The sequence below is a fragment of the Thalassophryne amazonica genome, chromosome 18 (genome assembly GCF_902500255.1).
Source record: "Thalassophryne amazonica chromosome 18, fThaAma1.1, whole genome shotgun sequence".
Taxonomy (NCBI): domain Eukaryota; kingdom Metazoa; phylum Chordata; class Actinopteri; order Batrachoidiformes; family Batrachoididae; genus Thalassophryne; species Thalassophryne amazonica.
This window is the reverse complement of record NC_047120.1, coordinates 65309187-65329635: the sequence shown is the minus strand read 5'-3', so window position 1 is coordinate 65329635 and position 20449 is coordinate 65309187. Positions and strand designations below refer to the sequence as shown.

At 42.6% G+C, this 20449-nt stretch overlaps 1 protein-coding gene and 1 long non-coding RNA gene across 4 annotated transcripts in view; one reads left to right on the top strand and one right to left on the bottom strand.

The window, feature by feature from the left end:
* The window catches only part of mrtfba (myocardin related transcription factor Ba), a 40570-nt gene extending 20121 nt beyond the window's left edge, over positions 1–20449 (top strand). For 2 of the 3 annotated variants that reach the window (XM_034194622.1, XM_034194621.1), the window contains 14 exons: positions 4233–4298; positions 4428–4483; positions 4593–4668; positions 6191–6352; positions 6491–6666; positions 7152–7259; positions 7443–7693; positions 9520–9688; positions 11199–12212; positions 12309–12437; positions 13046–13195; positions 13420–13548; positions 14403–14463; positions 15156–20449. In XM_034194622.1, coding sequence (XP_034050513.1) covers positions 4233–4298; positions 4428–4483; positions 4593–4668; positions 6191–6352; positions 6491–6666; positions 7152–7259; positions 7443–7693; positions 9520–9688; positions 11199–12212; positions 12309–12437; positions 13046–13195; positions 13420–13548; positions 14403–14463; positions 15156–15667 — 3059 coding nt within the window. In that variant the 3' untranslated portion in view covers positions 15668–20449. The remainder of the gene's footprint in view (positions 1–4232; positions 4299–4427; positions 4484–4592; positions 4669–6190; positions 6353–6490; positions 6667–7151; positions 7260–7442; positions 7694–9519; positions 9689–11198; positions 12213–12308; positions 12438–13045; positions 13196–13419; positions 13549–14402; positions 14464–15155) is intronic. The other variant, XM_034194623.1, reaches the window with a different exon arrangement.
* LOC117531512 lies at positions 4965–5554 on the bottom strand. The gene is made up of 3 exons (XR_004566637.1): positions 5533–5554; positions 5360–5362; positions 4965–5123 (listed from the first exon to the last, which is right to left on the bottom strand). It is a non-coding gene; the product is annotated as an uncharacterized LOC117531512 (long non-coding RNA).

Sequence of the window (20449 nt, the reverse complement as noted above, 5' to 3'; positions counted from 1 at the left end):
AACAGAGGCTGCAGGATATAAACAAATGTCAAATTTAAGAAGGACGAGCTGTTCTGGCTGTGTTAATGCCAATCTTGGGCTCATACTCAAACTAAATATGTCCATTCTTTGCCAACTTGACCAGAATGCAGATCTCTGCCTGTTCATGTCAGGGATTTTCTTGGGGGTTGGGGGGCATTATAAAAATTTATGTAAAAGCTTTTATTGAAGTCATGGGACCTTACAAAATCCTGAAACTCCACATACCCTATATCCATGTGTAATGCATTGTGGGAGCTACAGAACAGAGATCCCTCCATCATGCTTTCATTCTGTCATGAAACCTTCTTAATGTGACTCCGCCCATAAGACTACAGATTCAAATGTGATCGTTACATATGGGTAAGGGGCAGTCTGTTGTTTTGCATCTCACATTTTAACAATGACCTTCAAAATGACCTTGGTTTGGGACATTCACACAACTGTTCCAAAACTGCCAGAGATCATACAGTATACAAATAATGAATGTTTGAGGTTAATGGTACAAATCTTTCACCGAATTAAATATTCATTCCTTTGAAAGACTATAAAAACATTCAATATTTGTTGTAATATAACAGCTAAAATAGATCCTTGTCATTTTATATTATATTAATTCACAAACAACAGAAAAGGGACTTATATTTTGGTACCTCCTCAGTGCAGTGGAAAAAAATCACGTCAGAAATTAATCCAGCTTTGGTGCGTCACTGCTGCTCTGACATCAACAATCCAGCATGAACTTTAAATAGGAGTCCTTAAATAATTCTGACGATGAAGTCCGCCGTGCTGTGCATCAAATCATCATCCGTCAGCAAAACAAACTCCGCCATGTTTGTTTTAAAGCTATGTGCCCTCAAGCGGGACGGCACTTGTGCACGCGTATACTACCAACAAAAAAAAAAAAAAAGACTGCGTACTTCCCCAGTGCAGTGAAAAAAAAATCACGTCAGACGGCTTACAGCGCCGTGGATTTGTTTTGTGTGTTTGCTATGTACAGTGCAATGGTACCAAACGTATGGAACCAAATTTGCACTCTAAATGGAACCAAGTTTCACTCTAAATGCAATGTAACACAAATAGGATGAATAACGCATGTCACATGACATACAAAGCACCAATCAAATGACAAGGATCCACTCAGCTGTTATATAAAATGGTCTAGGTACCAAATACAATACCAACACCAAACCAAAACTAAAATCATCACCTGCAGTGAGGGAACGTTTTGGAATATTTTTATAATATTAGCCATTTTGGATTTATGTCTCTCTCCCTTTAAATTAGCAGCAGAAAAACAGGGGGCCCCCCGTGCGTGATGGTTTCCACTTAAATTTTTATGTTTGGCCTAGAGCTCGACCAATACATCGGCTGGCCGATATTGGCCAATATAAGCCCTTTTCAAAGTACTCACTATCGGCCGAACCTTTGCCAATAGAAGGCCGATAATTTCTCATAAACAGAACAGTTACTGAAATAATATTTGTGTCGGCAATGTAAAATGTCCTTGCACTGTTTGTCCAGTAGATGGAGCTCTGACTCCATTCAACTGAGAGCTGCTTACACCCCTGCTTGAATGTGTTCTTAACCGGCCCCCGTAGTTCGCGTCACACTACACTGATCGGCTGACAAAAGCATACAAGTAAGTTTATAAGGATGTTGTTTGTAGTAAATTTGCGATTACATTCACCCCACATTTCTCCTGTTTCATTTGAACTCAGATTGATTAACTCAGTTTATGTAGTAATGTGTCAAATGTGCCTCATTGCGTCGGTCACACTTTTTATTAAGCCCACATTATGTAGACCTTATTTCTAGCATGAAAAACTTTCGTTTACTGCTAAGAGGTTGAAACAAGGGTTCTGGGAATTACTGCCATTCGCCATTAACCCTCTGGGGCCGACGCCGTCGTATACGACGGCTGGGACCAAGCTTTACTTTTTATTTACTTTTAAATTGTAAATAACCTTTTAATGATATGAGATAGAAACTTACTTTTTTTGATGAAAGTTAACTCCGCGGATTTTCGATCCACCGTCGGCCATTTTGGTACTCCTTATACAAGATGTGTGATGACGTGCGCAATGTGAGTATCCAATCGGAATTGGTTCTCCGCCACATGGTTTTCTAAAATCCAATCGTAGGGCAGATTTAACTCGTGATATGGCAAAGATCATTTTCAGGAGTGATATCTTACTAGTTGGCCCGTTTGAATAGCCCCCTAACTGCTCTAAATGCATTTTTGCGTTTTTTTTTAACTTGAAAATTCTTCTCTGTTATAAAGTTAATCAGTATGAGGACAAAGCTTCAGCTTTTATCTCATACCTTTTTTGTTAAGGGTCCAAAAAAATAACATTTTAGTCATATAAAAAAATAATATCGGCTGATTTATTGGCTATCGGCAAATCAGCCGATTTATCGATTATTGGCATTTTTTTCATCTAGATATCATTATTGGCATCGGCCTCAAAAAATCCATATTGGTCGGGCTCTAGTTTGGCCCTCATATCTAAAGTGAAATATTTTTGCAATTCTTTCTGTATGTGTTTTTTAATTATGTTAAATTTTTACTGAGCATCCAAAAAACTGCAACAGTCTTGCAACACGTCTTTACACTTGTGTTGCAAGACTGTTTCATTGTTTGAATAAAGTGGGGAGGTGATGGTCTAGTGGTTAAGCGTTGGGCTTGAGACCAGAGGATCCTTGGTTCAAACCCAAGCCTGACCGGAAAATCACTAAGGGCCCTTGGGCAAGGTCCTTAATCCCTGAGTTGCTCCTGGTGTGTAGTGAGCACCTTGCATGGCAGCACCCCCTGACATCAGTGTGTGATTATGTTTGTGTGAATGGGTGAATGTGAGGCATAATTGTAGAGCACTTTGAGCGTCTGATGCAGATGGAAAAGTGCTATATAAAATGCAGTCTGTTTACCATTTAAAGTCTTTATATAATTTGTTGTATAATTGGCTTGGCGCTAGCTTGGCATGAGGTGTGATGTCGGCACCTTGACTTTACAACTAACATTAACATGATCCGCGTACCTCTGTTGTGAGCAACTGGATTTATAATGTGCTTTAAAAAAAATGCCTGTAGTGTCTGAGGACCTGAGTGAGCGAGGTGCCTTAAGCATTGATTTGCCACAGATTTCACCGCTCACGTCTTGAAAAGGTGCTACCATCACATACCATGATGCGAACAGGTTAGCATTACCATGAAAACTCACGTCACATAACGTAATGCTAAATTGTGTCACATAGCATGATGCTAACAGGTTAGCGTTACCATGAAAACTCACGTCACATAACGTAATGCTAAATGGTGTCACATAGCATGATGCTAACAGGTTAGCGTTACCATGAAAACTTGTCACATAACGTAATGCTAAATGGCGTCACATAACGTGATGCTAGCGGGTTGAAGTAGCATGAAAACTCTCTACCTTCACATACCACAGTGCTAACTGGCTAATGTTAACATGACCTGGGTACCTGCATTGTGATCAGTGGGGTTTAGAATGTGCTTTAAAAAACATTTACAGTTGTGGTTTGAAAAAACTTGCTGCACCCTCAGGTAATTTTACACATTGGTTGAACCCCCCCCCCCCCCCAAAATGTGGTTGATTTTAATTAAACATTGTGAAACTGTCCAGCAATCTAAACCATGCAAGTGTTTTTTCTGGAGGAAGGGGAGGCACTGGGATTTTTTACAAATAGCAACAGTCCTTAAAATTGGCAAACAGGTTGCATGTCCTTTTGAAATGTACGACAGTCAATTTTGAGGTGAAAATCTGCACAAGGTGTTGATTCAGAGTGGCCTGTAGGTCAGCCAATCAGTAAATCTTATTAACTCGTCTCATCTTCATAATTGCCGTTGATGTTCCCTTGAGCACGGCCCTAAATCCCCCTCCTCAATAAGGGTGAACGACAACACGTCAAAGCACGTGAAAGTGAAACTGAACCAAAGCTCCGCCCTCAACCGTTTTACTGAATGAATAAATGTTTTTAACAAGGTGACTTTTTGGAGCATCAGTGAGGCGCAAAAAAAGACAGTTCGGAGTAATTTGTCAAAATGGAAGAAGAAAATACCCGGGATGTGGAGGCATAAACGGTTATTTTGTCTGCATGAGGAAGCTGAAGCGGAGCAGCAGAGGCGTGCACTCTGATGAGGGCTTATTTTTTATTTTTTGGTCATTAATGGTTTTTCTTTCTTGCTTTCAGTCCTGCAATTGAGACTTCAGCAGAGGCGAACCCGCGAGCAGCTGGTGGACCAAGGCATCATGCCACGTGAGTCACGTTGTCAGCAAACCCAAAAGCCTAATGTGCTGTGGGCGGGTATCTGATGATACCCAGAAAATAAGCGTTTGTCACTATGTTTAGTTTGGTAAAACTGAAGTTTGCACATGTGGTTTGCAGCGCTGAAGAGTCCAGCAGCTTTCCATGAGCAGATCCGCAGTTTGGAGAGAGCCAGGGTAAGATAGCCAGTTTGTTTAAAAAAAGAATAAAAGAAGCGATTTATGATTTCTTAGTTCTTCTCATAGGACACCTGAATGACTGTTCTGCACCTTTGTGTGTTTTCAGACGGAGAATTTCCTGAAGCACAAAATCTGTAGTCGTCCAGAGAGGGCGGAGCTTGTCAGGATGCACATTCTGCAAGGTGCTGCTCATCATATCCACTTGTAACCCAGTAATACATGTCAAACCAGAATCCACAGACATGCAGCAAGGTGGCTCGGGCCAGGATTCGAACCTGGGGTCACTTGTAAACTGCATTTTGAGTAGTGTGGTACTCGCTTTAACCCCTGAGCTGGAAGGGGTTGAGGTATGCTGATTATTACACCGGTGTTGCAGACCGAACAGTCCCCCTAAAAATCGGGCCCCCGATGACGCGGTTCACTGATTATCACCTTGTTTCTGCTTCAGACTGTCTCCAGTCATCATCTGTCTCAGTGACAGATAACTGACGCTTTTGTACAACAATCATTTCCATATAAATTCAGCATTATTTCATCATAAAAGGCGGTGGAAGCAATCAGAGCACCGCGGCTAAACGAGCTGCTAGCTGATGCATTGACTGTGCATCAGACATTTCAAAGCCTCATGGAATTTCACCTCGTTTAATTTTATTTAATTTTATTAGCTTATAATGCGCCAAATCACAGCAAAAGCCGTCTCAACGCACCTTACATAAAACAAGTCAACATAAAATTGAATAAATAATTAAAAATGAATAAATTTCATATACAAAAATAAAAACAGAAGTAAAAGAATAAAACAGATAAAAATAAAAACTATCCATAAGAAAGAGAATAAAAATAGGTTTTGAGTCTTGACCTAAAAATGTCCACAGACTCAGACTGCCGCACGGTTGCAGGAAGACTGTTCCACAGGGTGGGTGCACGATACGAAAAGGCTCTTTGACCTGCTGACTACTTCTTCACCCTGGGAACACAGAGAAGTCCCGCATCCTGCGACCGCAAAGCCCGGGCCGGCACGTAGAGTTCCACCAGATCAGCCAAACGTTTCTGCTTAAAACTGACTTTAGAATGATTTAAGAGGTTTTACCTTTATCATCTAATGGTTAATAATCCCATTAATCCATTTGATTGCTTTGGGTGAAGAGACTCCATCTCAGACGTGCTGCTGTGGTCCGAAATGACGCATGTGCAGATGCAAAAGGCGGACCGATTTTTAGGGGCGGACCGTTCGGTCTGTGACACCGGCATATGCAGCGGTTTTGTTTACAGCCCCGTGAGTCCGTCCATCCTTCCAAGTATGAACAAAACGACTCGGCTTTTGATCTGAATTGGACCAACCTTGGTGGAATGATTGAGGGTCAGTCAAGCACAAAATGGTTCAATTTTGAGAAAAAAATAATCTGATTAAAGTCAAGGTTTATATGTGCGGGAAATTTAAATTGGCTGTTGTGAGGAATTGCTTAATGATATCACCTTTTTATTGGTCACATGACCTTTGATATTGGATGACCTTGAAAGGCCAAACGTATGGTCACATCCATTTGGGGGCCACATGTGTTTAACACAGTGTAAGAACTGATTAAATGTTGAGGCCACACAAAACCAGATATTATGGTGTTGCTGAATGACAAAAAATTTATTTTCATCAATCTGTCAAACTCTCCCGGTTGATTTATTTCCCCCTTGTTTCTTGTCCTCCAGAGACGGGAGCAGAGCCGTCGTTACAGGCCACACAGATGAAGCTGAAGAGGGCCCGACTGGCTGACAACCTGAACGAGAAGATCGCCCAGCGGCCCGGCCCCATGGAGCTGGTGGAGAAGAACATTCTGCCCGTGGACTCCAACCTGAAGCAAGCCATCATCGGTGAGGAGGAGACAGACAGGAAGAAGACTTTATTTGGTGGCAGTAATAAGAGTAATAAGTAGTAAGAGTTAAAAATGTAGCATTCTCATTTACGCCTCTAACATTGCGCCGCGTTTCGTGCTGTGACTGTCCGTGCAGTGGGGCAGGTGAACTACACCAAGGTGCTGGATGAAGACAGCTGTGACGCCTTGTCCCCAGAGCAGCCGGCCAGTCAGGAATCTCAGGGTTCAGTCCCTTCACCCGGCGAGGCCAAAGCACCAGAAATGCCCCCTGCAGCTGCTGCACCGCCACCGCGGCTCAGCCCCGTTCAGCAGGTCAGGCACATCACACGGGCTTTGATCATCCGTAATGCTGAAGTGAAGATTTGGTTCTTTTATTTGAAATAAACTAACACTGGTTTATGAATAGATTCTTATTTTTTAGTGACAATAAACTGATGTGAAGTTGCTCATAACTAGTTATTAAGACAAGTGGATTATGTATTGTCTGGTCAAAATGACTGTTATTATTATTCACAACTATAAGTTGTGCTTGTCAGGAAACGCCGGCAAACTTTCATATCTTAAAACTGAACTTTACTGAAGTTTGAGTTTTGAGTAGGAAATGTACCACATACCCCGAAATGCTCACATTACCCACTTGATGGTGACAAAAGCTGCTTAAATGTGTGGCGAGGTTATAGGCAACTTACTTATTGTTGTTGTTGTTATTCATTTAACAAGCTGTATATTCTTTGTATTGAAAATAATAGTTGCAGCCGCAGAATTCATAACAATTTAGGATGTGAAAATGTTTTCAGGCCCTCCCCATAACTACACAACCACAAAATGACTTTGTGAAAGTGATTTGCACCAGTGAGCTGCCCGCCACCCGACCAGCATCAAAACCGGGTCCAACGCTGGTGAAGGTACCCTCACCATCGTGTTTTACACCTGTGTGTGTGTGTGTGTGTGTGTGTGTGTGTGTGTGTGTGTGTGTGTGTGTGTGTGTGTGTGTGTGTGTGTGTGTGTGTGTGTGTGTGTGTGTGAGAGAGAATCACTGCTTCCTCTGATAATTCTGCTCTTTTATTATTTATTTTTTCCCACGACAGCAAAGCCAGCCGAAGCAGCCGTCAGAGAAGAGTCGCAGTAAGAAAGGCAAAGAGCCCAAATCCAGGGTGAAGAAGCTGAAGTACCACCAGTACGTCCATCCTGACCAGAAGCAGGAAGCCAGCGAAGTCTCCATGGACTCCTCCTACGCCCGCCTGCTGCAGCAGCAGCAGCTGTTTCTGCAGCTGCAGATCCTCAGCCAGCAGCAGCAGCAGCACTACAATTATCAGACAATCCTCCCGGCACCGCTCAAGTACGAACTTTAATATCTGCAAATATTTAAAAAGCACAAAACACTGCTCCCCTCAAACCTGTGTGTCTTTAAAAAGGTTCATCAAAAAGTCAGGAATTGTTTTTCACTAAATCTGTTCAGATGGTCTGACCTGGAATTACATTACAATGTTGGATTGGACCAATAAATAAAAAGTGGAAGGGGCTAGGAAATTTTAGTTGAGGAGAGATCCTCAACTAAATTCACTTAGGGGAGGTGATGGTCTAGTGGTTAAGGTGTTGGGCTTGAGTCCAGAAGATCATGGGTTCAAATCCCCGCCTGACTGGAAAATCAGTAAGGGCTCTTGGGCAAGGTCTTTAATCCCCTATTGCTCCCAGTGTATGGCAGCACCCTGACATCAGGGTGAATGTGATGCATAATTGTAAAGTGCTTTGAGCGTCTTTTGCACATGGAAAAGTGCTATATAAATACAGTCCATTTACCATTTTATCCTTTATTAAATGACCAAACCAGGATTTTAATTTTACTTTTTAAGATTAAATTTTATAATTTGAATTTGTTTGACCTAAAATACAAACTGTTATATTTTGGGGTTGGTCTGTTCCAAGGGACGGGTGCCAGGAAATGTATAAATGGAATTTCTTAATTTTGCAAGATGGAACACTTTTACTAATCAACTGATTTTCCAAAAATGTAATAAAATGCAGGAAAGTTCATGGCATCACTCAAATATGAATCAACTTTTTTAATAAGTGATAAAGCATTTTAAACTGTTTTATAACAGACAAATTTCAAACACCTGTTACCATTTTCTGAAATATGGGGATTTCCTGCTTTATGCTCTTTTAAATTAATGTAAATAAAATGTCATCAACTGTGTTCTCGAACCCTGAGAAGTCATAGTGGCACAGTTTGATCATTTTTTCTGATATTATAAATAGGTTAAATGATTACACAATTTTGTAGTGGATTTCTCTCTCTCTCTGTCATCTATCTATTCTGTTATCTCTTTTCATCTCAGCTATATCGTTCCATCTGTCTGTCTCATTCATTTCTATGCATCTGTCTGTCATGTCTCTTCTTTATCTCTCTCTCATGTACAGTTGTGCTCAAAAATGTACATACTCTTGAAGCATTTATGTTTTTTTTTGTTGTTTTTGGCCGTTTTTCAGAGAATATGAATGATAAAACAAAAAAGTTTTTTTTCACTCATGGTTATTGGTTGGGTGCCATTTCTTGTGAAACAACTGTGTTTACTCTTTTAAAATTATAATAACAGAAATGACCCAAATGACCCCAATCAGAAGTTTACATCCCCATGTTCTTAATACTGTGTATTGCCCCCTTTAACATCAGTGACAGCTCGGAGTCTTTTGTGGTAGTTGTGGTCGAGGCTCTCTGATGGTGAAGCTGCCACTGAATATGTCTTGGACTTTATTTACATCAATTATGAAGAAATACAAACAGTATGGCACTCTATGGAGTAAACAGTTCTCAAAAACTGAGTGACTGTGCAAGAAGAGAAGAGTGAGGAAAGCCACCAAGACACCCAGACAACCCAGGAGAAGTTATAGGCTTCTGTGGCTGTGATTGGAGAAATTATGCACAGTGCATGTTTTGGTCAGTTGGCTGAGTTTTTTTTTTTTGTTTTGTTTTGTTTTTTTGCAGCACAGGATGGTTGTCAGTTCTTACTGACAACAGATTTCCTGTTTTTCTGTTTCCTCTCTTTCTGTATCCAGTAATATTCTTTTGTGCACCTTCCTTCTTTTCCTCACTTCCCCATCGTTCCGTTTCCTGTGATGACTACGTCATGGTCTTTGTTTTTTTTTGTGGTTTTATCTCTGTAGAGCCGTGGCAGAGGGTCAAGGCAGCAGCACCAGCCTGCCAGCCTCCATCGTGGTGTCTTTGCCCACGGCTCCACCACCTCCTCCTCCGCCTCCTGCTCCTACTCGTCTCAATAACTCACTGTCCAAACGCAAGCCCGGCGTGTTGCCCACCAACCTGGAGGAGATGAAGGTATTTCTTAGCCTGTTGAGCTGTTCAGAAACTGAACAAGATGTTTCTGATCCGTTTGGCTTTTGAGTCGATGATGTGTTAATAAATCAGCACCATGAGGCAAAAAGATTAAAAAAAAAAAAAAAAAAAAAAAAAAAAAAAAACAGCCATTAACACTCCAGGCCAGCAGGATGCGAACAATAGCCACATGTTGCAGATCAGACAATTTATTTGCATGTAGCCTGGAGAAGAAGTTTGCAACTGGTAAAGACGAGTTAGAAACTTAGGAGCATAGCACTGAATTAATAAGTTAATTATTTCATTAATTCAGACAATTGGGGGAAAGGCATTTCCCCCTCAGGTTGAATGCAGTTCACTTCTTTATAGAAGAGCTTTTAAAAAAAAAAAAAAAAAAGACAAACTTGATTTAATCAATCAATCAATTTCAAACAATCAATTTTATTTATATAGCGCCAAATCACAACAAACAGTTGCCCCAAGGCGCTTTATATTGTAAGGCAAGGCCATACAATAATTACGTAAAAACCCCAACGGTCAAAACGACCCCCTGTGAGCAAGCACTTGGGAAGGAAAAACTCCCTTTTAACAGGAAGAAACCTCCAGCAGAACCAGGCTCAGGGAGGGGCAGTCTTCTGCTGGAACTGGTTGGGGCTGAGAGAGAGAACCAGGAAAAAGACATGCTGTGGAGGGGAGCAGAGATCAATCACTAATGATTAAATGCAGAGTGGTGCATACAGAGCAAAAAGAGAAAGAAACACTCAGTGCATCATGGGAACCCCCCAGCAGTCTAAGTCTATAGCAGCATAACTAAGGGATGGTTCAGGGTCACCTGATGCAGCCCTAACTATAAGCTTTAGCAAAAAGGAAAGTTTTAAGCCTAATCTTAAAAGTAGAGAGGGTGTCTGTCTCCCTGATCTGAATTGGGAGCTGGTTCCACAGGAGAGGAGCCTGAAAGCTGAAGGCTCTGCCTCCCATTCTACTCTTACAAACCCTAGGAACTACAAGTAAGCCTGCAGTCTGAGAGCGAAGCGCATAAAAAAACCTTTGAAAGTCAAAGGACATAAAAGATTTGAATTGTTCTCATACTGTCGTTAAGAACAAAACACTCATTTCACAACAAAAATCCTCAAGCCCTCGCTGCATCTCTGCCTGGATGTTACTGATTACAGCTAGTTAGTGTGATTGAAGAAAAGATTTAAGTTCTGTTCAGGTCCTGAGGCCCATCGGACCGATGCTCATCACCTGGATGCTGAAACATGAAGCCGGTAAAAACCTATGACTCATCCTGGACGGGCCATCAGTCCAGCGCAGGTTACTTCTCCAAATGGGTGGACTGAGATGATTCGGAATAAGAGTCTTGTCCAATGGCAGGGGTTGTGTGGCCGGGAATGGAAGCCAGGAGGGATTACACCAGAACTGAATGAACACAGATTATTTCTCATTGAGAGAATCCAAACACAGCTTCTTACTGACACAAATTTTGTAAAACCCGATGTTTCTGTTTGTCCAGGTGGCCGAACTAAAACTGGAGCTAAAGCTGCGTGGCCTCCCCGTGTCAGGAACGAAGACCGACCTGATCGAGAGGCTGAAGCCATTCCAGGACAGTTCCAGTTCCTCTGCGCCTGCCACCATTCCTGTCTCTGCCACAACCGTGGCCTCTTCTGCCCCCGTGGAGGTCACCACCAGCAGCACCCCTGCTGTTGTCCTCCCATCCCAACCAGGAGCTCCAGAGTGCAAGAGCGTCACACCTCCCGTCTCACCCGTTCCCTCTGATATCGCCGACCTCCAGCTGGATGTCAACATGTCTGACGCTCTCTCGGACCCACAAATGTTGAGTTCTTTCCCAGTGGACCCACAGTCCTCACCACTCCCGTTTATTCAAGTCCCTGAGGAAAAGGACAGGAGGCTCCATGAGAAGGAGCGGCAGATTGTGGAGTTGATGAAGAAGCTTGAGCAGGAGCAGAAGCTGGTGGAGGAACTTAAGATGCAACTGGAGGTAGAGAAGAGAGGCCAAGGTGGATGCACCACTGAGTCTACATCCACACCCTCCAAACTCACTCACGTATCTGCCATCACCCCCGTTGCGACCGTCGTGAAGTCAGATGTGGTGAAAACGGAGGGATCGGTCCTGGGAAACTGTTCGTCCAGTATTGCTGCCATCCAGAACTCCATCCTGGGCTCACAGGCTCTCACAACGTCTCTGCCGGTGGTGGTAAAGTTAGAGCACGTCACCGTTTCTTCTGGGAAACCCCTCCAAATCCAGACCCAGTCCCAAGCAGCAACCAGCCCTCAACTAGTCAGCCAGTCTCAGAGAAGTACTACGTTTGAGGCCCACCCTCAGTCCCAGCCTGCAGCCCCCAGCTTACAGCAGTTCTTTATCAGTCATCCAGGTGGGGTGTCACAGGTGGTTGGTCAACCTCAGACTCTACTGACCACGACTGGCCAGGGCGGAACGCAGATCCTCCTCCCAGCCTCACTGGCCAACGCGACCACCATCCAGCTGCCGAACACCGTCAGTTTACAGGTATGAGCCGAGAGGAAGCTCCGTGAGCCTAATTCAGGGGGCGGAGCCTGTTTCACTAACCGCACTGCGTTCTTTTCTTTCTATTCACCATCTCAGCCTGTTCTTCAGACCACGGCAACTAATTCAGTCCCAGGCGTGGTCCAGACTTCTGGTCCTCCGCTGCAGAGCACGAAGATGGAGGTCTCAGCCGCCCAGCAGTTAGTCAACCCCAATGCTTTGTTACAGGTCAGTTAGACCGCACAACGAAACCGCTTCCTCGTCCTTAATTAAACATGAACTAAATTACGGGTGAGTGCCGACTGCACGCTTGTTAAAGAAGGTGAGCACAACTTCCCATCTCAAAACCAGAATAGTTTTTCACACCGGTGTGTTAAAAGAAATGTTAGCAAACTGTGAAAACTATCGATCGACATTTCCCAGAGTGCAAGATGTCGTCCTCAAACTGAAAGATCCTCAGTTTATGATGACAGAGAAGGAAAAGAAAATGCAAACAAACCAGAAAATATTCACATTTAAGAAACTGAAGTAGGTGAATTTGGATGTTTTAATGAAAACACTCAGAATGATTAATCTGTTATCACAATCGTCAGAAATTAATGTAATCGATTAATGGTCGCAGCTCTGCTGATGGGCGAGAGTTTGTATTTCTTGCAGCTAAAGGATGTGGGCGGAGCGCTTTGTCTCTACTGCACATAAGGACGTACAGTGATTGTAATTATTCTGCTGTACGTCCACGGGAGAGATTCAGAGTTTGAATACGATGGCAGGAAAACGCACTGTAACATGAAACAGTGTTTCCTGTTTGCTTAAAGTTTGTCTTGATCTCCACTCAGACTCTGACGGCGGCCAGTAACGCGTCCGTTTTGGACAACCAGCTGAGACCTGAGATGAACCCACAGTGTTTCCTAGGAAGTTCCCCAGAGAACAGAGTTTCTCCTCGAGTTTCACCCAACCACCACATCTCCAACGGACCCCTCAGCAAGGTGTCGCAGCTCACACGTCTTCATTTCTGACGGCAGAACTTGAAATAAAGTCCTGCATTTTCTTAGATATTGTTTTTAATCATCGCTGTTGAACCTGATAATGTCTAAACTTATAAGATTTCAGGTGTTTGGGCATAATGAGTGTTTATTATGTCTCTGAAGCACCCAGAGTAGTTAATCAGTAGCGTTACCATGTATGCTAAATCCACTTGTGTTCGTCTCAGCCTCCTTCTCCGTCTCAGCCCGCCTTCATCCTCCAACCCATCACTCAGCTTCCCAAGAAGAGAGAACCTCCTCGCTACGAGGACGCCGTCAAACAGACCCGCAACCTGCACATGAACAACATCTCACAGGTTTTATACACAAACATGTTCCTACTGCTGCAGCTTTTAAGGTGCCATATTTTACAGATAAGAAATCACATCTATAAAAAAAAAAAAAAAAAAAAAAAGCATCACGAAGATGGGGGAGAAAAAAAACAACGTATGGTCAATGTCACATTTAGTTTTGAAGAATGTTTTTGTTACTTTTTAAAATTTGTTACTTATTTTAGTTATTTATTTTTTGTGGACATGTAAGTTACTATTGAATGTAAGTCACAGCACCTCTCAAACTCATAAAAAACAAAACAAAAAAAAACTAGATTTGCAAGCAAATATTAAGGGTCCAAGCACCCCCCACGCAACTGTGGGTCCAGGCCTGCTCCGCGCAGGGACCACAGCGAGGCCTTCTCTCAGGAATGTTTTGGAACATGTTAGAGCTCTGAAATTTCTAAATATATGTATTGCAGCACCATCTAGTGGTGCAGTTCCACCAAATTTAGCACTGTGGCTCTAACAGAGGCCGTCCAATCGCACTCACTCACTCCACCGATTGCAACGGTGTAAAGCTTTCCTGTGGTTGCCTCATGGATAAAAAAAAATTATTTGTGTTAACACGTTTTTATTAATTATAGCGCCACCTAGTGTTTTTCACAGGCCATTTTTTTGTTTGTTGTTTTTTCTGATATCTACCAACCCTGTAAATTTAGCATTTCAACTGCCCAAACACGTTTTGTGCCTAGAAAAAATAAAAACAAAAACAATAGATTTTACAGTCCAGAAAATACGGCACAAAAAAGTGAAATTGTTTTTACTTTTTCAAACTTGAGGAATCACTCATCTGTTGGTAAAACTGCCTGAAACTCCTTAACTGACTGTCTCTACAGGTTCCTACAGCAACCAGCCAGCACATGGATGACCTGTTTGACATTCTCATCAAGAGTGGAGGTGAGACGAGCTCACAGTAACCAGAACATTCTGTGGTCGCGCCGGTAAAAAGTAGTCCCTCGTGGTGCAACAACAATATATATATATATATATATATATATATATATATATATATATATGTGTGTGTGTATGTCATTTTTTACAACATTTAATTCTGAATTTAAAGATGCCAAAATTCAAGTAAGTAAGTAAGCTTTATTTGTATAGCACCTTTCCCAGACAAGAGCCACAAGGTGCTTCACAACATAAAAAAAAAAAAAAGCAAAATAATGTATTGCACCAGCTGTGACTCGAGAATGCAGGTTTGGGTTTGAATGTACATGGAGAAAAGCAGCCGAGGCTTTAAGTCTGCTTTGGAACGCAGTCTGTGTTATAATCTGCTGTGATTGGAGAAGCACCAGACAAAAGCTTCTCCCGTCACGGCCGCTGATGTTTGTAACTCATTCACATTTAACCACCCGGTGTCTTGGTGGCTCCCCTCACTAGTCTCCAGGGTGCAACACAACAGCCTGCTCCAGACGCATCTACAAACTGACATCAGTTCAGTTTGAACTGAACTTCAAAAATCATTCATCAGCTTTGAAATGTGTTTTTTCAGCCTTTCTTTGTCTAAAAATAGTTCTATTTATGTACAAGCTGGTGAGTGCTGTTATGTCATTTAAATAAACCCTCTTTGCTTGTTCTCTTTTCAGAAATCACTCCGTTTGTTCACTCAGACGTGCCGGTGCCTCTGGCTAAGACCCTCCAGGTCACCGCCAACGTCACCACTTTGCCCATCCGCAACGCCCTCTCCAGGCCGCCCCCACAGGTGCAGGTGGCTCCACCCCCAACCCTCAGCTCCCTGTCTGACCCCAGCCTGCCCAGCCTCTCCTCGCTGGCTACAGACAACCAGCTGGAGGCCTTCCTGGAGGAGACACTGGCTGAGACGCCGTCAGTGTCGGACCCGCGCACGCAGGGCCTGATGGAGGAGCTGCAGGCTCAGCTGATGGAGCACCAGCCCTACTCGCCCATGGACACATCAGATCTGTCCTTCTGCGACTCCTCGCCACCCTCCTCGCTCCACATGGGCCTGTCTGACCCGGCGCTGGACAACATGGAGTGGCTGGACCTCACCATGCCCCCGGGTCCTGCTGGAGCACTCACACCACAGGGGATCCCGACAGACTTCCTGGATACACACGACCTGCAGTTGCAGTGGGACTGAAGGGAAACAGAGGTGAAGAGTGGCAGAAGAAGTGACAGACAGATGACCAGAGGAAAGAAAAAGGTGAAGAGTTTGAGTTAAAACATGTGACTGTTTAGCGCTGCGTCTCTTCTTCTTACTTTCCCGCTGCACTACAGACGGAGTTCACACTAATTTTACATTTTATCTGCACTGAGCTGCTCGTAGAAACCTGTAGCATGCGCGATAAATGTGTTTTAGACGGCCAGGAGGTCTGAGCGACAAAATCAGTAAAAAAAAAAACTGACAGTTCACGGAGGGGTGTTTGCTGACACCTGCAGGACCGAAACAGAGACACGCCCATTTAAACTCCAGTGACACTGACGCTCTAAATGTGGTTGAAGAAGGGAAACTACGTCAAAGAGCACGTGATCTTATCCTGGCAGTGTTCAGCCAAAACCTGCACAACTCAAATTATGAGCTGCAGAGCTGCCGTACAGCGAAACACCCTGTTTAAACTATCACGGGAGGGGGCGTGTCCAGAAAATCACAGAACTTTCTGATAGACACCTCGACAGTCACCACCAGCTTCACTTGTTTGGTCAGATGTGCCCCACATACACTGGAGCTCTTGGTGAAACTATATTGTACCTGCACTAATGGTAAATGTTCAGCAGGTGGAGATATTGCTCCATTTCAAGGACCTCGAGTAGAGGCTGATGTGGGGACAGGTCGATGAATCTGTTGCACGAAACAGTTGGATGAGTTAAAAAAAAAAAAAAACTTTTCTGCTGAATTCCAAAAAAACTAATGTTGATGATAGCAGATGATCCAGATTAAACTTCTGGAATTTGCTCACTGTAGCACAGACATTTTCAGGCGTTATTGTTTTCTCAAGAACAAGTAGCTGGACGTGTGCGTTGCCTCTGTGAGAATCTGCTGGTGTTCTTCAGATCAGGATCATTAGCTGGATCCACCAGACTGACACCCGCGCCGGCAGAGAGATCCTGGTCCTTCCAGCTCAGTCTCACACGAGCTCAACACTGATTTACGCCTGCAGAGTTTTAACGGGAACATGAATGTAGTCAAAGTGGTTTTCTGTAAATATCGCAACTTTATCATTCAGCCCTGTTTGTAAATATTTTTGTTACTCTGAAACGTATTGATCGCTGATTCTGGAATAGATTACAGTGCATCTGTTTGAACATGGAAACACGTGTTTCATGAATACATTACAAATTTTTAAAACCTTGGGTGGAGACTTGATTTGAGACATTTGAGGACATCGGGAACTTGTGACGTTTGCGCCAGCTCCACCTGCTGAGGAAGTTTGGTTGTTTTGTTGTTCACACAGATCTACTTAACGGAAATACTGTCAATTAAAAGGGATCCTGCGACCCCTGAGGTCAGGCTGATGAACCAATGAGCTGAAGGAGTCCGGCGGACGAGCTGAGGAGAACTATGCACTAACGAGGCGCAGAGAGCGGACAGCGCGCCTCGCTCACCTCACAACAAGGAAATGTGAACTCTGCGTATCCAAGGTGGTCAGAAGTCAGTCGTACGGTTGTTATTGGCATCCACAAACCCAACTGCTGCCAGCGCTATGATTTTGAATGTAGTCTCACCACACGTGGGAAATAAGACTTTACTTACAATGTCGGCAGCTCAATTTTTATCTCGCTGTGGTGACGGGACGGGAACAAACGATGTGAACAAAAGGTGTCTTTGGAGGTCAGTGTGACAGCGTGATGCTCCTGAGTTAGCCGTGTCAGATGGGAAATGACGAGGCGACTGTATGTCTTTCCATAGCAGAAAGCAGCGGTGTAACGATGCATTGAGCTCACACGTCTGATCTCATCTGGTCAGGCGCATCGCTGTCTCAACTGCTGGTTTAATTTATCCAGGATTAGACAAAGATCCTGGTTCCATCGTGTTCTGTGTGTGTCATCTAAAAGGGGCGGAGCCAAGACATTTGAAAACTAGAAGAATCGATTATGTAAAATGTCGTTTTGCGTGGAAATCGTTACTCTCCGCAACTCTACTTTATTCTATGTGCAAAAGTGCAGCTACTTCCTGTAGCACATTCCATTTTAATAACACTTTGTTTACTCATTATGCAATAGATGATCTTTTTTTTTTTTTAAATTGAACACTTTTTAAAATTTCCTCATCCATGAAAAAGGTGTTACAATTCTTCTGTTCCTTGACTAAATTTTTAAAAAGCATTCGTTGTTGATAATTTACACATTTCTAATTTTGTTATGTTTTGGTTTATTGGTGACGAGTTTTGCAAATTTAGGCCGATTATTAGCGCAGCTGTTTCTGCTAACTCTCACCTTCCAACTCGCTGTTGTCCGATTGCCGCCTGAATTGTTGAGTGATGATGCATCGTTACATCCTGACGAGATGTTCAGTATCGTTTGCTAGCGACTGGATTCTGGGCGCAGTCTGCCACGACATTTAGCGCGTGTGGATTTGTCTCCTGCATGTACGTCTTTGTCCGTGTGCATGACTGTATTTTAATCTTTGCATGTTCCAATTTCGGCGCTCGCTCCCGTCGCTGCCCTGGCATCAGATCATTCGCTAGTTAGCATTTTCTAAACCTTACAGCTCCAAAGGCGTCTTATGACTGTTTTTAATCGATATCGCTCACTTTGAAGCACACAGACATGTTGTTGTTGAAAACAGTTTTGTGCTTTTAACATTTTTCATCAATGCTAAATTTATTTTACAGTTTTTGTTTCCTCACATTCAAGTAAAAATGTGTATTTTATGTTCCAGTAGACATTTGTGAGATTGACTGTTTCATTCTCTATGGCACTTTGAAACAAAACATGTTGAAGCGCATTTACTTTTAACCACTTGAGTTCTGTTTGTGGGCACGAGGGGGCGCTACGGGTAGATTAGCACAATTAGAAATGCACAGGACTAGTTACGCTAGCATTTTAGCTGTAACACTGTCAAGGAATCTGGTCAGGAAGTAAAATAATTTAATATTGTTTTGCGTTGATGTTTAAGAAATCTTACATTAATTTGTGCCAACAACAGAATCACAATCTGTCGTGATACAGACAACCTTTGGATTGGTAGGAGTTAATACTTAAAAAAAAAAATGGAGTTAGTCATCATAAGAGCAAGCAGTGTTAAATAATCCTATTTAAAAACAACCTTCTTTTCCACAAAATAGTTCCACTAGATTTCAATCACAAAGAAAGAATATATCGTACAAATACAGGCACTGAGCTAGCTAATTAGCATAGCTCAGTTGCTACAACGTTTTTCCAACTAGCTGGTCTCAGTGCTTAGCATATAGCTAGCACAAAAATACTTGTAACTGTAGCCAAATGATTAAAACATTAGAATTAGAAAAATAAATAAATAACCAGATCCACGGCACATTAGCTTCCAACACAAACTAGCCAAGCACCAAGTTCCTGCTGTTTTGTTAGACTTCATGTGGAAAAAAAATATTTTGGCAGTCCATCATGTGAGTGAGTGCTAAACCTCGTTTCCCCAAAAACACAGTGAGGCGAATCTGAAGTAAGATGTTTTTGGGGAAATGGGGCGGGACTTAAAGTTCCAGTCTGAAGGTTTGCGATCCCCCCCCCCACCAAAAAAAAACATCCACCCCCGATGCTTCCGCCAAATACCGCACAGACATATGAAGGTGAAACGTTGCAAGTCTGTTTGTTGTTCTAATTTTTTTTTTTTTTTTAAGTTTGTGAAATAGTTGCTGCAAGTTGGAATCGAGAGAATTCTTTATTTGCTTGTCAGCTTTAGATATTTTGATACTTGTTGCCAAGAAAATATGGTGGATGAAAAAATTATGTTGAATATGTTATTTTCACACAAGTTTTTGTATTTATCACTAGTTTTTTTGGGGGGGGTTTTTTTGTTTTTTTTTTTGTTTTTTTTAGGTTGAACGTTAAAAGAACATTTAATCTTGTGTCAGATTGTGAAAACCTGTGTATATATTTGGTTTGCAAAGTTTGTTTTATTTAGTACTTTTCACATCAGGCGTTTGTGCTGCAGTAAATCGACACTCGATCATATGACAACACTTCCTGTTAGCCAAAAACAGCTAATAACGGTGGCTCGCCGTTGGTGTACTGTAAGTCGGATCCTGCCTCTTTTTTTGTGCTGACGAGCCTTTACACACAGTACTACAATTTGTACAGTACTACGAGTGTTTCATATCTGTGGTTCCTTCGTTTTTTTTATTTGATCTTCATATGTTTAGTGCGTTTCCACCAAGACACACTGTGGTGGTTTACTGTTCTGGTTCGCGGACCTGAAACCACTTTGACCAAAAAATTTATTTCTAAACCCAAAACATTAGAAAGTAACAGGACTACTGCTGGCATCATGAGGGGGAGGGTGTCATAACACGTCAACAATCCAAACAGACTTGGTTCCAGTTCAAACAGTTCTTTTTCAGAATGTTTTGGGTGGAACTGATCCAGTACTGGCACCTGTTGTGCGTCACGCTGCTCTTTGTTCAGTTGTGTAGTTTCACGTGTAATGTGTGTACTTTTGTTTTGTTTTTTATTATTTCTTTCTAACAACCAAAATCTCGTGGCTCTACCAGACGCACCGATCAACCAGCGGTTGATTTATTTCCTTAATCGTCGCTGAACGTCCTCCACAGACGGTGCCGCGCCTGTTTGTACGCCATACGTTTTGCACATTATGTACATATTTATATAGATGTAATGGATATTTTTATACATGTGTAACATCCACGGGCTCTATTGTGTAAATACGTAAATTGTATAGAAGTGCTGTATGCCTTCGTGTCAATAAAATCTGGTGTCATGTGAAAAA